Source organism: Buteo buteo, chromosome 7 (genome assembly GCF_964188355.1).
Source record: "Buteo buteo chromosome 7, bButBut1.hap1.1, whole genome shotgun sequence".
Lineage (NCBI taxonomy): Eukaryota > Metazoa > Chordata > Aves > Accipitriformes > Accipitridae > Buteo > Buteo buteo.
Window position 1 is genome coordinate 13,455,946 of NC_134177.1, and position 20,070 is coordinate 13,476,015.

Genomic DNA, 20,070 nt, shown 5'->3' on the forward strand with positions numbered 1-20,070 from the left:
GAGTGATCCCAAGGAAACATGCAGAGATGGCACTTGTGGGAGGCCCAGAGCACAGTCCCAATTAGCCTGCTGAGATGGGTGCTCTGAGCTTGCACCTAGCACCAGTCTCTGCCCTGGGACCTGGGAGATGGGAAAGCCTGGAGCAAACAAGGGAAGCCACTAACTGTCCTGTGGGAGCTGGAAGTTTCCATAAACATTTGGGACAACTGGAGAAGAATAAAAAGGGCTTTGCTGGAAGCTGTGGGGTTGGAGTGGAAAGGGAAGCAGTGGGAAGCTCCTGTTGTAGCTGTTTTGGGTGACTTGGAAGTATTAATAGTTTCAGGGTTGCTCACGCAGATGACTATGGCATGTCCTGACAGACAATGACTACAAAGTAGGTGATGGTGAGGGGGGAAAAAACAGAAGACTTCAGCTTTTCCACTGTGGGATAGTCAGTCTTACAGTCCCTGCCATCTGAGTCCCTGCTGAGACAAGATCCTGGGGACAAATGCTCAAGAAGTGGTTTTTGCCTCGTGAAACCATTTGCTGTCCCTGCGAAGGAAAACACCAAACTATACTGTCCTTCACTGCAGGTGGATGGTCTGACACTACAGATGTGACAGAGGAGACACCAAAGGCAACCAGACAGCTCTGGAAGTAGTTGACATTGTCCTGTTGAGCAGGGCTGTAACAGTGCCATCCCCTTTGTTTCTTTCTAGCTCTACATAACAGTTGATGGCCACCATGAGGACAGTGCAGAGCTCCAGGTGTGTGGTATCACATGCAGAGAGCAGCTTGAAGCTGGCATGTATTTTAAAATCCACAGTTGTTAGCACTGATACGTTCAGATTTAGCTGGAGGAGGAGGATGTGGGGAGCGGTACATTAAGACACCTTTGTCAGCTTCTTTTCAGATGTGCCTAGGGTTGTGCTGGAGTGCTCACTTACTGAGTTGTCACCAGTCCTGGGCCCAGAATTGGCCACTGGTGACCAAGCGTGCCCTGGACTGCAGATGCTTCAGGTGCATCCGCACAACACAGCCCTTGAGCTGCTGTCAGGGCTCAGCCTCTTATGTCCCCACCAGCAGCTCTGGGCTCCTTGAGCAGAGCAGTGCCAGCATGGAAGGGCTGGGGTATGAGTACCCTTTTTTTACTGGTTTATCTTTGCACGAGGCACAAAAGGTGCTGGGAGCATGGGGAAGTCTTATGTGTAGAACTGCAGTATTTTTACTTATTTATTTTATGTTCGCTGTTCTCCCTGTCCCTTGTTTCTCAGTATGGAGGGTTTGGGGGAAGGCTTGTATGAGCCAAAAGCCAGAAATCTGACGCTTCTGGAGCAGTAGGATCAGAGATTGGCTGGAGGAAAAATATGAATTGTTAGGGAAGCTTTTCTCACCATTGCAGCATTTGGGTAGATCCTCCAAAGTCTGTGAGGCTCATGCTCCTGTTGCCTCTTTCCCTTCACTGGAGTTACTGAAAAGTTGTCTTTCCTCTGCTTGCTTCTGTTCATGAAATTCCTAAGATCTTAGTATCTTAGACCTTTAAACATCTGTAATATTTAGCTGAAATTGGAAAATGTGCTCAAAAGGGACACTGACATTGTGTATTTCTGTTCTCTTGGATAGCCAAGCTAAAATTTTATTGCTGGTGGGAGGGAATTATTTCCCTCTCTTCAACTTTTCTAACAAAAAATCCCCAAATATCCCACAGACTTCTTGCTCTTGAAAGAAATTCATTTTAACTTAAAAAAAAACAAAACAAAACAAAAAACAAAACGACCACAACCACTCCCCTGGAAACCCCAAGCTGTGAATGAAGTGTTTCATCCCCTGCTGTAAAGGGTGGGGCTGATTCCAGGCAAATCCTGAAGCCAGCAGTTGGAAACGTAGCTCAGAGCAAAGCTGGCATCTCCCCTTCCCTGTCTTCCTTAGCTCCAAGCCGTTCAGAGGTCCCCAGACCCATAGAACAGGACTGGAGCCACAGAGATGTCTGGAAACTGTGTCTCTCCCTTTCATCCTTGTTCAGGACTGGGGCCGGCACACAGGCATCCTGACACTGAGCTTGGGTGGTGGTGGGGAGACCATTATAAATCCCCAGTAGCCTCCTCCTGAGGATATAAATGTTTGCCTCCACTAAAACATAATCTTGTGGTTGTTTCAATGACAGCTTAAATCGAAGCCGTAGGGAGAGGGTGCATGGAGGGGTAATGGGAGAATAGTCCACAGCTGTTTCTCTGGCTGTTTTTCTCTCCCAGACGCGAAAGCAGCAGTGGCGGAGCGATGCCCTGCATTCTTGCCCACCTACACACATGCTTCCTCCGCATATCCCCGTGCTGCCTGCTTACCACAAGCACTAGAGGCTCGGCTGTAAATCCGCTAGCCAGACAGATCCCTGACACCCCGGCTTCCGCCCTGCTTCTGCAGGACACGTGCCTGCTGCCGTTAGATCAGCATCACCCTCGCTACCAGCAAGGAAACCTCCTAGGAAGGGTTGTGAACACTGGGGATATCACAAGCCCCTTTTCCTCTTGAGTTGACTACCTTTGAGGTCTGCTACTGCGAGAAGCTCCCCCTTGCCTGTACTCCCAGGCTGCTGTGATGAAGTTTGCTAGCTCTCGTGTACCGTACCCACTCAGACCCCCTCCGAAATCTTCAGCTCTTGGGTGTCTCCGGCTCAATCTCCTAGTAGCTTTTCTTTAAGGCAGTGCAAATGAGGTTGGCCAAATACCATTGAGCCTTGAGAGCCTCCCAGCTATGCATGGGGTACTGGCAATTCACACATGCACACACCCTGTGGCTTGTGTTTCCACTGCAGACTGTGCTATGCAAAGGAGCGCCTTGCAGCTGAGAGGATTTTGACGCAGTCTAACTGCAATGGTAGATATCTCTACCTAAATTCATGGTGAATCAACCCACAGCTAAATGTTGGCTGTGAGCAGGGGGGAGGAAGGAAGCTGGGGCTGGGCGAGAGAAATCAGGAGACTTGGTGGTTTTTGTGCACTATCATCAGTGGGTTTCCACGGCTTCGTTTTCCAGCTGGGAAAAGCAAAAGATAGACCTTCTGAGCTACTTCACAACATGTCCAGATCTCTGTGGGAGGCTGAAAATGTCCAGCGCTCTGGGAAAAGCAGCCAGGTGCTATACACGCTGCCAAAACCAGCCAAACCATGAGTGATTTGCACTTGCCCAGCCCCAGGCACGAGGGCTGGTAAGGACCTTGGGCAGTTGGTGGCCCCTTTTGAAGTTTTTATGGAAATGTCCTTGCTAGACACCCCCTCCCATTGGTGCCTTGTGAGCAAGAAGAGAGCCCTGCTCCAAGCAACTACTTCTCATTATAATTATGTGGTGCTTCTTTTTTAATTTAATTATGGTTTTTCAGGAGAAGTTATTCTTTTGGTGTGAATTGCAAGCTGGAGACTAACTACCTCTTCTTGGCTGCAGTGCTGTTTAGATGTGTTCAGCACTAAAAGCAGCTATCACAGGATTGGTAGTTTGGGCTGTAACAGACTTGTATTTAATGTGTCTGAGGTACCAAGGGGTACTCTGCTGTGCAGAGTTAAGGTAGCGTAAAACCAGAGGTTGGGTTCACCCCTGGAGGCAGAGGCCAGCCCAGCAGCATCAATTCCAGGAGCTGCCCATTGCACTTCACAAAGCTCTTGGGATGCGTGGTCTGGCCATACAGCATTATCTGGGCATATGCCAGGTGAGGAGACTGGCCAAAACCAGGAGAGTGAGTGTGAGTCTCCGGGTGGGAATTGTCCAGCCTTCCCCTGCTCCCAATGCATTGGCCCTGGCACCCAGACCATGCTGGGAAAGACTTTTCTCCAGCTCCCATGGAGAAGTAGGTAGAGCAGGATTCACAAGAACAGCTGTTTTCACACAGCATTTCTTTTGCATGAGGTTTATGCCTTTTAGGCTCAAATCTATCAGGAAAGACAAACTCTTCCAGGCTGTTGGGAGAGAACACAATGCATGGCTGCTCTTTCGTGAAGCCAGGCCTGCAGAGGTAACAACCAGTCCCACCACAGGCATGGTAGAGGAAAGCCAACAAGCTTCTGGTGTGTCTCTAGGAGCAAGCATGAGGTCTCAGCAGTGTACCCACAGCCCAGCAGCCTGGTGCGTGTGTACACCTCCCCAGCCAGGCTGGTTATCCATACTCACACCCATGGGTGCAGACTGAAACTGAGTCCTGGAGCAAGAGAGCATGAACCCAAGGTCTTGCTCAAATGGCTTGTGCAGGGAGAGAACTTGCCCTCTGTGTCTTTGGTAAAGGGTGGATGCTCAAAGCCTGGACCAGAGCCAGGCTAGCAGTGTGGACCACAATTTTGCCCTGGCCCCTGGCCCTCCTTGCCCGTTCCCTGGAGGTATTTGCTGCCTCGAGAGAGGTGGCTGCACAGGGGTAAGCACAGCCCTGATCTCAGCTGCAGAAGGGGATGCATTGTGTGTACACAAGACCTGGTGTGATTTCCCCTCTCCCCTGCCCAGCAGAGCCTGGTTGGGACGTTTCCACACTTCTTTGCCAATGATGCAGGCTACGAGGCTTGATGTTTACTCCAGGGCTAAGCCTAAGAAAAGAAAGGTGTTTTGCATTACTGCTCCTCCACAGGCCAGGCAGGGGAAGCAGTGTCCAGCAGGAAGGGAGCCCTTAACTTCAGTTAATAAACACATCCTTCACTTCCAGCCTCTCTTCCTTGGCAAATGCCACTTACCGTAGCTAAAGCTGCTCGGACTTGGCCAGGGATCAGCCCTGCGAGTTTACAGGATTCACAATTCACAGATGTTAGGAACTATCAGGCTGAGTGTGGGTGGAGAATGTCAAGTCTGAAATAGCTCCCCTGCCACCCTGGCACAGGCAGCAAAGAAAATGTTTCCACATGACATTCTTCAAACCAAAGTTTCCTACAAGGAAAACACAGAGGGGAAAAATAAGAGGCAATCACTGCTGTCTCAGAGGGCTCCTGGCTTTTGCTAGGGAGGTTGACATTTGTGCTGACATCAGCACAAAAGATGCACTATAGGTGAGCTATAGGGCAGCCCCTTCCCCTCTCTTCGTACACACAAACATATACGTCCGCTTGAAGATGCAATCCCACTGGTGCATAGATACATGGACGCTATTTTTTCCTGCTGGAATCCATTTTAATTTAGCTCCTGATTCATATTTCATTCATTCTCCAAAACCACAAAACCAGGATAGGTTTACAGCCTGTACTATTTGGATGAGCTGTGGGGTGGGGGAAAACAGGGGGACAAAACAGGTTGCTTTCCTGAATGATTTTCTGTGTGACTCAAAAAAAAAAAAAAAAAAAAAAAAGAGAAGAGGGAGGGGAGGATGCCTTCCTTCCTGGCTTTTATTTTCCTTAAGGAAAATCAAATCTGCTCTTCATCTTCAGTAGTTTGTTTTGGTGGACTTCACTCTTGTTTCTTTAAGCTTTAGTGGCCTGAAAAACATATGATTAAGATATGATTTGTATTTTCTTTTCTCATTTTTATTTTCTCCTCAAGATATTTGAAAATATTGGAGTTTTTCATGTGGAAAATGTATATATTATTTACAGAACACCAAAACAATGAAAGATTTCTATATAATCTCAATTCTTTTTGAAAAAAAAAGACCAAAAGATATAGAGGAAAACATTAACAATTACATCTGATAGTTTTCTTTGGGGGGAGGAGGGCAGGAAGGGGAGGCAGAGGAGCAGAAGTTCAGAGTTAATTTTAATTGAGGAATTTCCCCATATTTTGTCATTCAGCTTTTGAAACTGTGACCACAACAGACTGTTTGAACTGTGGCGCGAGAGAGACCGAAAATTTCCCCAGGCAACTTTACGCAGGTACTAGCCACCGAGTTGACAAGGAAGGCTTTTAAAGCATAACAAAATTCAGCAGGGACGCTGCACCCAGCAGAGGAAACTCCGGCCATCTGGAGACGAGGATGACCAGCGGCCACAGCAGTTTGCAAAATTGCAAGAGCTGCCAAAATTAAACTGTGAAGTCAGGCGGGAAGGCAACCAATGACGGGCGAGATCAGAAGTTCAGAGATGCCCCAGATGAGCTCCCAACAACAAGTGTGGCTGGCGTACACCAAAGTTTATTAAGGATGTTGAGAGGAGGGGAAAATATCCATGCAGAAGATGCCCAGCTGGCGAGGAGGGACTGGTGGTGATGCTCAGGTCACTTGATGAATCCCATTGGCCAAGTCCCTGGGAGATCCCACCCATTCGCAAGTGTAAAATAAATCTCTAAAGTTGTACCTCGTGTACCACTTGACATTATTGCTTTTAGCCTGCTGGCTTTATATCTATTTATTTATTTTATTTTGGTTTGTACCCAAAGAGGGGCTCGAAGGAAATGAATTTTGAACCGGCACCTTTCACCACCTTGCAGTACTACCCTGATCCCTGCATCCAGCGGTGAGTCTCTGAGCGTGACGTAACTCTCTCCTATCGCGGGTTTGATCTGAGTGTCTTGTGTAATTGTTAACTTTTCTGCTATCGTCCGGTGGCAGCTGGGCTGCACGCGGAAAAAATGTGCTGCTCTCTTCATGCTCAGTGAAGCTTATTATTATTTTTGGCTTTCTAACAGGTTACTGTTTAATTATAGGCATCCGTTTAAGATATCTCCCTTTTCCTCTTTGGCATTAGAGGAAAAAAAAAATTGATAAATAACATGAAAAGTGATAGTATCTTTTCCCTGTGTTTTTGAGCAGAAGGTTCCTCTGTGCTTTGGGTAGTGCAGGAGTTGCTTTAACTTTCTATAGTGTGTTTATTTGTCCCTTTAAAAGAAAAAGCTCCTGGAAAGAATATGAGCTTAACTATTAAGCTCTGAGTTCTTGGGATTTAAAGGACAAATAAATAATTTAAAAGATTCAGAGAAGAAAAAAACTGCCTTCTAAGAGAGAGCACTTTTCCAAGAATATTTTTTTCATTCTGTCTAACAGCCAACCTCAGAGCCTGACAACCACTCTTATTTTAGCTTTGTTGTTACACTGAGTTTTATAACTTTCCAGCAGATAAAAGAGCATGTCCGCACGAGGTATCACAGTATCACATTGTCAGTTTGTTTGTTTCTCCCAATAGAAGATACTATATTTAAGCATGTAAATGACATGTAGATGGTATTTTTCCAGTCGTAAAGTTCGGAGAGGTGAAATCCTCTGAGCGCAGTCACTTGTCGAGCTGCTTTAAGGCTAGTTTCTGGCTGTGTTTTGAAAAAGCCCTGGCTGTTGTCTCACAAAGGCATTCGGTCCCAGGAAGGGTTAACTATTAACCCTGCATCCTCTGCAGGGTGCTGGGGAAGGCTGCTTGTGTTGCATAGCTGCCCGTTGAAGAAAGGGCTTGGCCGCTGTCACCCAGCCCACGGCATTACAGGCAGCTTTGTGAGCTCTTCTTTTTTTTTTTCTTTTTTTTTTTTCCCCACTACCATGATTTGTTGCAATGTTTGTGGGGGAGTTTTGTCCCCCCTTAATCTGCTGGGTGCTCCGTGCCACCACTGTGCGAAGATCCTGGGGAGGACTGTGGAGACCTGGCAGCGACAAGGGGCTGCGTTTGGGGCCAGCGGAGGGGAAGGAGAGAAGGGGAGCTGGGAAATAGCGCACGGTCCTTGGCTGCGCTGCCGTGGCAGAGGAATATGGAATGAAGCTGGGGGTATTGGTTTCCCCAGCGAGACCTTCCACAACACAAGTCCCAGGGCTGGCTGGGCACACGTAGCCATACTCTGATCTCCTGCAAATCCACCCAGCCCCGCTGACCCTGGCAGGGATGTACGTGTGTCCAGGAGAAGAGCAGTACAAGAGCGGTGCCCACCAGGGAAGGTGGATTCGGGCTGACAGCGGTAGGGTCTTTAGCAGACAAATAAGTTTCAGTGGCTGGAAGGCATAGCCAGGCAAATTCCCAAATAGAAAATTAAAAAAAAAAATAATCAAACTGGAAAGTGTAAAGATGCTCTGGGAAGCGTACCTAAGCTCTGGGACAACTCTCCAGCCCCTGTGAACTCTTGCCAGTCACACCCCATCCCATGTCAAAGAACAGGTTCATAAAATTGGTGCTGTGGCTCAGGCAAAAAAAACCAGCTGGAGCAGGAATTAAAGAAAAGATTCCCTTGGCTGTATTCTGTAGAGCTTTTTAAATGGGCCTTTCTGCCCTTCAAATCTGCATCCTCCAGCAAGTCAGGCCTTTCACTAGAAATGCTGTTCCTTGCCACGTGCCTTAGCAGTGTGCTAAGTTTTTAAGTGACCGTTGCAGTGTGGGAAGCCTCAGGACAGCTTGGGGCAGATAGAGTTTGTGACACCCCTCAGTCAAAACCCGGTCGAGATGTAGCTTAGAGTAATAATGTGTCTCAGCTGCTATGCACGTCTGTTTACATGAGCTGAGAGTGGCATTTGTCCAGTTACTAGTGGCTGTGCTCTGCTACAGCTCAAAATCAGCTAAATGCTGGTCCCAGGGATACTTTTCTCAGTCTGAAGACATAGGTGGTCTTCAGCTTTAAGCTCCATTGATTGGATATTCATGATGTGCTGGGTGACATTTGTGTGACTGATTTAACAAAATTGAATAGTTTCATAATTACATTTAATTTACACAGTTTGAAACGCTTTTGCTTTGATGTGGTCAAAGTGTTTTCTTTAGTTTAAACCAGTGTTCTTCTCTGTAACTTTAAAATTACATCTAGTAACAATCTAAACAACAAAGTGATAACATTGAGCTGAGGCATGCTGGCAAAATAACAATAGTGAAAAGTGTTTGAAGCCCTGTTAAAATGGAGTGGGGGTGAGTGGGTGTGTGTGTGTGACACAAATTTCCCTGTAGGTCAGCGTGGAGGGGGAAGCAATTATAAATCCCAGTTAGCTCTAAGATTTGTGGCTTAGATTTACCCTCTGCTGTTGCTTCATCTATTAATCTCTTCACTTTGGGGGTGTCCAGCAGGCAGACAATGTGGGAGCCAGCTAAAACGTTTCCTCTGTCAAGAGGTGAACACAGATCACACTTGGGAGCGTTAACTAATATGCCATTATAATGCTTGTATACTACTGCCTGTCATTTCACGGCAGTGAAACTATGTGCTGCTGCTATGGTATATTCAAACCAATGCAGTAATTCAGTGCCACAGATGAGGAAAAATAGCTGGGTGCCCAGACTCCCAGTGCTGTCTGTTATTGTTTAGGTCACTCCAGCCTCTATCTCAACAGGTCAGCTCTCTTGTTTAGGCTACTTATTTCTTGTGGATATCAAAGCAAAGCAACCCTTGCATCACACAAAAGTACAGACAACTCAGCTGGGGCACAGGACAGCAGTGTCCTTCTTCACAGCCCCACTTTTTGCTGTGGAGACTGGAGTTCAGTGCTGGAGCTGCAGCCCAGCTGAGAGAGGGGCAGAGGGGTACAGGGCACTGACGGGGACATACATCCCTGTGCAGAAGTCAGGGATGCAAATGTAGCATGTGAATGTCTGAAGTGAGGTTGGAAAGGTATATCCCGCCTGTGCTCATCTTTCTTCTTAAACAAAAAGAGCTAAGAGGTGTTAAAATTCAGCAATAACAGAGTTGAGCAAAAACCTCAAAGTTTTTCTACTTCTGCTTTCTTTATGAAAGGGTTTTGCATGAAACGCTTGAAATCAGTGATAAAGCAGGCTCAGTGCTCTGGCTCCTGGGCAAGGGAAGGTGCTGCTGTAAGGACAGAAGCACCTGCATTGAAGTGCCAAGTCGCTAACCCACGTGAATTACTTGTTCGGATGTTACTGTGGCAGCTCATCCTGTGCTGCAGAAAAACGAGGCTAGCTCTGAGTCATAAAATGAGCTATCTGAAATGAGCGGGATTTCCACCTTCCAAGAAGTGCCCACCTAGCTGCTGTTGAAAGTCACTAATGTAAGATGAAGAAGGCACTGTAATTATGATCAAAGTCCAGCTGTTGAGAGCTATGTAATTAGTCTCTCTCTCCAAAGCTGCTTTTTCTTCAGCTAATGCCTGGTTGGGGGAGTGATGTTTACAGATATGTTACTTGTGTTCTTGGAAATAATGGTCATTAGGCTGCGTTTTACCCAGGAGCTCTCCTCTTTTGGGGCTGTTTGGAATGCACCTGCTGGTGCGCAGGACTACAGTCCTGTGTGCACTGCTTGCCCCTCTCCCCATGCCCAGGCTAATTGGTGGCCTCAGGATTTTGCATCGATGATATGCTGAAGGCATTCACTGGGGCTTACTCCTCCCTTTTGAATGAAAGGCCTCTCGCACAAGCTGCTCTTTGCTCTTTCATTTCTGGCTTTGTATTCTCAGCCCAAAGTGATACGGCCCCACCTCCCAAATCTCACTAATAACAGAGGCTTGAGGAACAACCCTGAAATCCTCTGGTCTCTGCAGCACCATGCCGGAAACCTGGTTTCTCAGACACAGTCCTGGGGTTTGGGGGGGGGGGGCGTGCCAAAAGAAAAAAAAAATCAAACAAATATCCTGCAACCAGGTATGTAGAAAAAATTCTATTTTTAGAAGGGGATGAGGGAAACTGTCTGAAATGAGTTGAGGCATGGAAGGGAGGGGAGGGCATGGGCCATGGCAGCATCATCTACCGAGTGCTGCATCTGGATGGATTTTGGTGAGCAGGGTCTAAGTTCCAGCCAGCCAGAGCTCCTGGGTTCAAAGAGACCGTTCATCAGGAGCATTGCACATGTTGCTTTACTTTTCTTCATTGGTTCCACATGTATTGAACAGCTGGTAAACAGACTGCAGTTATCAGATAGGAGTCTCACCAATGTTAATGCCTGCAGTGCAGCACAAAGATGAAAAACTCACTGTACCCAATGCTCATCATTACTAATAGGCAGTAATGAAACAGCAGGTTTCTTCCCTTTGGGTTGGAAGGGGGCACATTCGGGCAAAATGTGCTGGCTACCCTCCTGATCACAGGCAGCAGCGTGCTGTGCCCCTTCATGGTCGTAGATCAATGCTGGCGTAAGCAGCTTTCCTTTCACTCCGGTGTTAGCTGGGTGATATTGTGACAGAGCTTTGCCTGAGCTGTCGTAGGGTAATGTCTTGCAGGAGTGTTTCATCCTATGTGCAGGCTCTGCAGAATCCTTGCGTTTGGACAACTGCACGCTCTTTCTCTTTCCTTGTACTATGTTTGCTGAGGAATAACTGAACTCCTGCTATGACAGGGTGGACAAATCTCATCTGCCTTCACCTTTGAGATGGGAGCCCAAATTTGTCGTGTTGGCAGAAAGACCTGAAGCCAAGTAAGGAAAGCCACGTGACTTGGTATAGATCTATTTGCAGAAACAGCCAGTGATACAGCAGGTACTTTCCAAAGACTCAGAGAGGGGCCAGAAATTGTTCTGAGCAGCTCGTGGTGTGCTCAGAGCCAGCCGGTGACTTCTGGAGGAGCAGAATTGGCTCCACGCAGGAAGGAAAGGTGGAGGCGAGCCAGCGAGGTGCTTTTTATTGGTCTCGGTGAGCTCTCCTGGAAGGTGGTGGTCACCTTCATGGATGTGCTGTCACCCCTGGTGGAAATCCCATGGGGAGGGGTCCCCAGCTGGAGCCAGATGTGCACAAGGGGACAGCAAGTAGTGTGCCGAGACAGCTATTGCAGGGTGGCCTTTGGGCAGGAGGGCTTTGCAGAGCAGCTCTGCAGGGAGGACATGCTGCCAGTATGGGACCTCTCGGCTGCCCCCCTGCACTTCGTCAAGGATGTGCGCTGCTGGTGGTGGGGAGGGGAGGGTATTTATCTCGTCTTTGAGGTCAGTTCTTTGGTTGTTCTCCCGTTCTTATGCTGCAGTCTCATCAGAAGATGGGATTAGAAGATAGGACCTTTGCAAAACACTGCTCAAGAGCAGCATGTTAAAGCCTCTTCAGTTCTTTCTTTCTGGCAGAGCCCCTGCACTCTGCTTGTCCCCGCTGCCCTCCTCCGTTTTGTCCCCGCTAAACCTCTTGGCTCTATGTCAGAGAGACGTTGTGCTGAGGATGTCACAACCCCTTCACAGTCATTGCCAAAGACGGCACTTTTCTCTTTTTCCTCTTCAAAATGGTGTAGGCACCTCAAGAGTGTTACAAGAAAATATTTGTCTGCTTGGAGGTCCTTTTAGTCCTGCTTAAAGGATTAAAGTGGAACCAATTCGATCATTTTCTGTTTTTCTTCCCAGATCTCAGAGGACTGTAAAGAGAATATGTGAAGTCTTTCATGTGGTCCTTTTAACTATGAGGAGAGAATACCTGATTCATGGGATCTTGCTCAACTTCCAAAAATACTGACGAAATTAAAGAAGCAACTTCTCAATAGCTCATCTGTTCAGAGGTGTTTAGGGTGTTCATGATACATGTTATAAGTTATACTCCCCTGCTGATTTGTGTGGTACCTTCTGCTGCAAGCTAACTTGTAACGGCTCCTCTCAACAAACACAAGGACTTCTCGCCTGATACAGAGCAGAAGGGCTCAGCTTTGATTTTGGGAAAAATAAAACCCTCTGACATCCAACAAGTGGCCAAAGGAGTATTCAACCCTTATAAAAAAAAAGACCATAGGTGTTACAGGGCATGGGGGAGGGAGGAGAGTCTTGGATGAGGAAGAAATCAAGGAAACTTAGCTTTTAACTTGGTGTCTGGCTCTAAGCTGGTTTTGCACTTCTGTGAAAACCTTCATGGGAATGTGGGCATTGTGGTGGGACCCAATGGTTACACTGCCATACAAATTTTGACTTCTGTTTAGTTTAAAATTTTGTATCCCGTAATCAAAACTGAAATAATCAGAAGGAAGATGTTTCACTATAATAGATTTCTGAGGTTTGTTTGACTGGGTCTGCTGATGATAGATAATATCCTTCCTTCTGCTTAGCTAGCTTCATGAAAACATCTCTATCTGTTCCTGCGGCTTACCTGGGAGTTTTTGGTGCCTGTTTGTAATCACTTACTACTGTGTAGCAGATCATCTCCCCACAGAATTTTGCTGCTGAGGCATTTCCAGTCAGGTGTTTGAATGCCGCACTGGGTCTGGTATGATAAATACTGAGGCAGGTAAGCAAGGGGAATTCAGTTAGTGCATAGAGCTATGAAGAAGACAGCCACATCCAAGAGTGAGAAGGGGGAAAGCCTGCAGTAAGTGTCTGGGGGTTCAATAGGCTCTTTGCAGCATAAAAATAAGTCTGCCTACAAAACCCTGCCTGGAGAGGTTCAATGCCTGTCTGGTTTAGCACTGTTGATATGCACCTAAGTCAATGCATGCTGAAAAAAATGCACAGAAAGAAGCTTGCAGTGTGCTCGTGAGCTGGACGCTGCAAGCAGCAGCTGTTCAGCTGTGTATTGCCAGCAGTGTCTGCCATTAAACTCAGAAGTAGGAGCCAGAGCTGGTGGGGCAAAATGATGGGATTGCTGTGCCTGCTGTCAATGGGGTCTAGGAGGTGGCTGTGACAGCTGTGAAATTGTAGTTCAGCTGGCTCTGAGAGTTAACATGGGCATCAGGTGTTCAAATATTACAGGATTAAAAATCTTAAACAACACAATTCCTTCACACTGTCTTCCAAGTTTGGCTGTGCATATTTGTGAATTTTCCTCTTAAAATATACAGGCTGGAAACATCATTCTCGGCTTTAATGGAATGGGAGACCGATGTATTCATAGCACTCCAGGAGCGACTGCTTTAAGATAATCACAAGCAAAAATCATAAATCACATTAGGTGTGGCAATGTATTGATAAAATTATAGGGAACCAACCCTGTAATTTCTTAGCACCAGGCATAGTTGCAAAAATGAATATCCTGTGAGCACTCCAGGCAGTGTTTCCTTACACACCAGCAGTGTTTCTGATAACCAGTTCACTTGTTCCTGTCTTCCAGGACTACGACCTGCTCTTAATTCTTTGTCCTTCATCTGCCCCGTCTTGCAGCTATTTTGTGACACACAGAAAGGTTTTTGCAAGTGCTTTTATTTTTGAGAGAAGGATCCTCTGCCCTTGGTTTTAACAGTAGCTGGCCTGTCACAGAGTACCTATGTGCTGAAAAATGCAGCCAGCACAGTATTTAGCAGAAGACTTCATTTTTCCCATAGGAGTATCACTGGTGGCAGGGGAGGGGAATGGCCATGTGGGTAACAAGTGGGAGCTTCAACCAAATTCATATTACAGGAATCTGCACCTAACATCTGCTTTGCTGGCGTTTCTGTTCTGCATTTTAATTATTTACTGAAACACAGGATGTTGCTGTTTACAGTTTCCTGCTTCTGAAGAGTTCTGGGGACTTTCTGTATTATCACAATGATTTATTTTATATTTTTGTAAAATTCAACCTTCTCAAGAGAGTTTGAGAGAGGGACTTCGTAAGTCCCCTGAGCAGTTCATAGAGAAAAGAACTTGTGTAACTAAAGACTGAAGCAGCTTTCATAAAAAAAAGTGGCCTTAGGGAGCCAAGAGTCTTACCTGGCTCAACTCAAAATGTCACAAGTCTTTTGCAGTAGACAGTCCGAGACCTTTCTGTCCTAAAAAAGAATCACGTATTTCATGTTCTTTGTCTGGGGAAGCTGTCCCTCTCCTCTCTGACTATATTTATACAACTAAATGCCCTGCCATGCAAAGTATCCCAGAGCTGAAAATCAGCGTGGGCTGCATTTCTCTTTCTTTACTTCCTTCTGGTGGGGGGCCATGTTGAGACCCGTGTGGGATGACCCCTCACCAGCCTCTCTCTGTCGCCTCCTCACAGTGGCCAAATTTGGGGAATGCCTGTCCTGAATGAACTGGGACGGTAGCAACTTGGCGCCTGCTGCTTGGCACACAGGGGTGCCCAGTGCCTTACCCGGTGTTGTAGCTGCAGCATGCCAAGCACTTGGGCAAACAAACCCCAGGAGCTGTTCGGGTGACCCTGGCAGAGAGAGTATTTGATTCCTTCACACATCAAAAAGCTTCAAATCTCAGCAAGTTTGAAAGAAACTTCATTCTTGGCAGAGTGTGTTAGCGTCCTGGGGACCTTATCACCATCAGTAGCATTAAGGACATATGATGCAAGCAGGGAAGAGGCTCCTTGCAGGAAACCTCTGCCAGGCTTTAAACAGAGCTCAGAGCGTGTGGGAGGGCTGCAAGCACAGCCAGAAAAGCCCATGCTATGTGTGCCTCTGCCATGCCACAGAGTCTGGGTATTCCCGTTGGTTTGGTCCGGAAAAGTGCACTCAGTCCAGTGGATACAGTTGCAGCAGAGGTGGGAGGGAGCTGAATCGCACATCTCTCATTTTGTTTGTCTCTGAAGGGTTTTGGGTGGTGTCAGTGCTCAGGAGGGGTTTGGAAGGGATTGAAACTTCCTTGCCAGGGAAAAGAGAGGCAGAAGCTCCTCGGTCTCATTCCTGCTGACTGGAAACACCCCAGAAATGGTGTTTGGTGCAGAAGTGTGAGGACAGGCGCTCAGTTTAGCCCACTGCCAAGACCAGATCTGAGAGCACAGCCCCCTGAGCACCTCGGTCCTGACCCACAAATCTACAGCCAGCATCTTCATCCCAGGGACTTGAGGGCAGTAGGACACCTGGAGATTTGAGCTGGGCTTACCTGGTTTTCCAAAGCCCATGGTCACACGCTGCAGAAGTCTCCTCTTTTTCCACTAAGCCTTGCGGCAGCAGGCTCAATGAGGCATATCTCATGGTCAGGTGCATCTGCATGATGCACAGAGTGTTCACAGCTTCTGTGGAACTGCTGTGGAAGGATTCCACGTAAATGCGCCATATCTAATAGTAGAGTCACTCTGTCAGTTCCCATACACTATACTTCTATGTATATCTGCCACTAGATAGAGAATACTGTGCCTGAAATGACCTATTATCTACTCGACTGGGTGCTATCTGTATACCATGGTTTGGAGCATGTAAATCAGCAGTGTGAGAGTTCCTCAGATGATGCTTCATCCCTGCACTCCCTGGGAGAAGCACTGAACCAGATTTCATCTCTGCAGGCATAAGCATTGCATATGAGGCGGTGTTGGGTTCTGACTGTGTCTGTTAAATGAGGTACAAACTAACGTGTTGGGTTTGATTTTATTTTTTTTTTTTCCCTGGTTTAACCCTGTAACTCTTTGGGAGGAATACGGCTCTGGTTTTGCTCCCTAGACTGTAACAGTTGCTTTTTGCACCACTTAATCTCATTTTTATTGTGTTAACAAGCAAGCCAGTCAGGAACCCAAAGAGATCTCCCTGGCAGCTACCCAGCACAGTGCATGTCCCTGGCTTGGAGGACTGGCTGTGCTCAATGGGTAACCTTTGGTCTGGGGGTTTCTCTCAGATTCGCTTGGTGATGTGCTGCCTGCGGCTGGTGCTTGTTCTGATGGTACACAGCCTTTAGAAAGAGATGAGCTGAGGACATTTGATGGTGGACTGAACTGTAGGAAGCTCTACCTAGACCATGCCTAGCTTGTCCATACTATGTAAAATGAGAGATTAGGCTCTACAGTGCTCACAGTCGTTTCCTCTCCAGACAGCCCAGAGCTCAGGCCAGGGCCACGTCTGAAAAACGTGCTTGCATGTAGATAAGGGATAATACACAAACCAGACCTTGAACCTGGGCCAGACCAGCAGTGTGGATGTAGCTGAGGTCTTTCCTTGCTGCTATAGCCTGTCTAGAAGTGGAACTTTTCTGCTGGGTTTGTGGTGGGTTTTTTTTTTCTTCCCTTAGTTCTGGCCTCTTTCAGAGCCTTGTAGTATCCAATAAGAGCCAGTTCCTGACACTCTGATTGCCTTTCTGAAGCTCCGATGTGCTTGGCTGAATTATTTTACTATCTGCAATAAATAAAGTAATTTCTCATTCTGTGTTGTGGTCTCTATATTGGTGTGATGGAGGTAGACTAGTGAAACTTGAGAGATGCTGGTTGCACTCCACACTGCAGAGTTTCAGCAGACAATAGTTAAAAGATTCCCATTTCCTGTGGGAAATACTGAAAGCAAGCTCCTTGTGAAAAACAGACAGCACTGAACTGCTGTAGATATTGTTATTCGGTAAATGCTCTGCTCACAAGAAAAATACTGACGAGCAAATCTCAAAAGGGGGAATTCGATTCAGCAAGCCTCAGGAAGGTCATATTTCTGGCCATTGCATCTTCAGGACTTTTCAATTTTCCTATTACATACCTAAAATCACTACAGAAGAGCTGTAATAGCTGTATTTTGTCATGACTGTCATGTTTTGAAAACGACCTCACCTGCTTTCATTTCTGGGGCTGTTGTTTTGTTTTCTTTTAATATTCCCTGATGCTGCAGAGATCTGGATAACTGGAAAGGATGCAGTTAACTGTTTGAGGCTGCTTTGGGCATTTAACACTTGCCTTTGCCCCCTTCTCCTCCAGAAAAGATGAGGGGTCTCCCCATACTGTGCAACAGAATGCAACAGCAGACATCTCCGAGTCTCCTTCCCTGGTAACTTGTGGATGTGCCCCCAGGTACCTGCTGCAAACCATTACAGATGGTGCATGAGTGGGTCATGGGATGATTTGGGGTCAGGCAGTCCCCCGGGAGGCACAAAAGATGGTCTCTGTTGTCTTTAATTGTAGCTGCAGCTGAGCAGCAGAGATTGGCATGTGATGGCAAGGCTGGAGGCAGCACTGATCCAGCAGCAGACCTCTCAGCAGAGATCTGTGCTCATCCTCTCCTGTACCGAGGGGAAGAGGCATCATTCCATTTGTCCTGCTGTAAAACTATCAGAGCTGGCTGGCTGGCTGCAAAAAGTCTTGTGTAAACTTTGAAAGGTAGACCCAAATGTGTGTTTTCAGCTGGGTATCTAAAACTGAGGAAACGATGTCTATTATTTAGATCAAAGGCTTTTTTTTTTTTTTTTTTAGATGGACCTGAAAATGCTTTGTGGCTTCTGAACCGTTTGCCTGTAAAGTTTAACTTACAATACTTATTTTAGGACTTGGCTCAAAAATACCTGAGAATTTTGAGGGCTGGGCCTGGATTTTCCGCTCATGTTGCTTTTGAGAAGACTTTCTCATTTACTGCAGTAAAAGCTCTCACCTCTGCCCAGCAGCTCTGACTCCTCCCTCTCCAGATGGGCACTGCTTTTAACCATCGCTGCAAATAGGTTTGGGGAAGGGATTGACCGGAAAAATGAGTTACAAAATAATACAATTGCAACTGCTTTTTAATTGGCTTTTTTTTGTTGTTTTAATGCTTTTTAAAAATGGATGGAGATTTAAATTTTCTTTTATTATTTATATTTGGAAAGTCTCACGACCATGTTTCCCTGGAGATATACTGACGGTGAACAGGTCTCTGTGTGCTTTACAAAGTTGGTGGCACTGCTGTACCTCAGGAATGGAAGGGCAAAGATGGACCCAGGGTTACCCAGGGGCCAGGGGTTGAGCTGGGTGTCCTGAGCTCCAAGCTTGTGTTCTTATTCGAGGCTTCCCAACACAGGTTGCTCAGGCTCCTGGGCGGTCTTCTGGAGGCTACAAGGGCTCTGTACCCCAGACTAGAAAGCACCAATTGCCGCGGGCAGGTGGAGAAGTTGCTGTGGCGGTGCTTTTACCTTGGCCAGAGCTCCATCTCTCTTGGCTCCTGCTGAGAAAGGGAGTGGGTGTATGGGCTGAGCAGAAGGGGAGGGGATGTCCGTGCTGGGTGAGGAGGTAGTTTCCAAGGATGGGTGAGAAGGGGTGGGTGGAGAAGGGGGTGTCCAAGGTTGAGTGGGAGATAAGAGAGGTCCGGGAAAGTTCACAAGGTGCTGAAGGAATCCTTGGAGGAAAAAAAAATAAATTAGGGGTGACTTGCTTGAACAACTAGGGGATGGTGCCTCTAGTGAGGGTGGAGTGATTAGTTGCCTGAAGCCCTGAGGACAAATAAATGCTTCTATTGTGTAGAAGGGGTCACTGTTGTCCGGCTGATAATGATGACATGTGATGAGATGTAGATAGGAGATGCAGCAGGTTCCTGGCTGCAGGGGTTACTGAGAGGACTCTGAACTAGTTCTGCTTCCAGAAGCTATTCCCAGCTGTTTGCAGGGAGCAGGCCATGCAGTGCCCAAGCTGGGAAGCCCTCGGCAGGATAGCAATGGGAACGCAGAGGGAGCCTTTTTCTCCCAAGGGAGCTCTGCTGCTAGCACTGGAGCAGGGCTCTGGCATGGGGCCCAGGGCTACAGTGATATAATGTGCTCTGAGGGGCCACCGCTAAGCTGCAAATGTTGCATCCACTGTAGGCATAGTCTTACTCAAGATGACTGTAACTGAAAGAAGATGATGAATGGGAAAAAATCCCCCTTGTGTTTTGCAGCACGGTGAATTAGGAGGATCATTCTGTGCAGCCAGTTTCACTTTCTTTGATACAGGTCAGTCTTGCCCGTGCGCTGAAGGCTCGAGTAAAGAGCAGCCAGAAGGCCAAACCATCCATTCCTGCCCTTTCCATTCAGCTCACACATACGCTTCCAAAAGAGAAATCTAAGTTACAGGGAGATCAGGATGCACTCTTACAGTAGACTCTAGCAGAACACAGAGTTTTTATAAGCAACACAGTCAGCATTCCTCTGAGACAGAATTGCTTTAATTCCTCTGAATTTCATATATCTCACAGTTGAAATGGGGCATGTGCAACACAAGTGTCGTTTGCCTAGAGAATAGGAAGAAGCTAGCAGTCCTGCCTAGGCTGTCCTCGACATAGGACACTGGCAGTGTTACAGAGCCCTTCACCGCTGTCACTGCCAGTTCCTTCTTGTGTTTCCCGTATCTCCTTGGTTGGTGGCTGCTTCTGAGATCAGGGTTCACCCTTTGGGCTGTCAGCTTCTTTCATTTTCTAACGCACATCTCTGTGCCGCTGGACCACTTTTCTCCTGCTGCCCCTCCCCCTAACCCATGCTGCTGTCCACATGTTTTTTAGTGAGATATCCAATCTGGGAAACATCTGAAAAATGTGGGATCTGGGAAAAAAGAATGGACGTTTGAACCATAGGTGAAAGTTATATTCTGTCTCAAAAAAATCCTACGTGTCAGTGTTTGTTATTCCTTACATTCGCCCTTCAAAAGCCATGCATCCATCAGTCTTCTTCCAGAGATGTTTTCTAGGACTAACACATAGGAGCAGTGTTATATTTGGACTTGATGGTCTTAGAGGTCTCTTCCAAACTTCATGATTTGATTTGATTTATATGGAAGGAAAATCTGAAGGATTT

General features: G+C 46.9%; 1 protein-coding gene across 1 annotated transcript in view; it reads left to right on the forward strand.

The window, feature by feature from the left end:
* The window catches only part of TP63 (tumor protein p63), a 126,481-nt gene that overhangs the window by 11,640 nt on the left and 94,771 nt on the right, over positions 1-20,070 (forward strand). Inside the window, exons 3-4 of the mRNA XM_075031626.1 lie at positions 5,730-6,149; positions 6,313-6,389. Coding sequence (XP_074887727.1) covers positions 6,102-6,149; positions 6,313-6,389 — 125 coding nt within the window. The 5' untranslated portion in view covers positions 5,730-6,101. The remainder of the gene's footprint in view (positions 1-5,729; positions 6,150-6,312; positions 6,390-20,070) is intronic.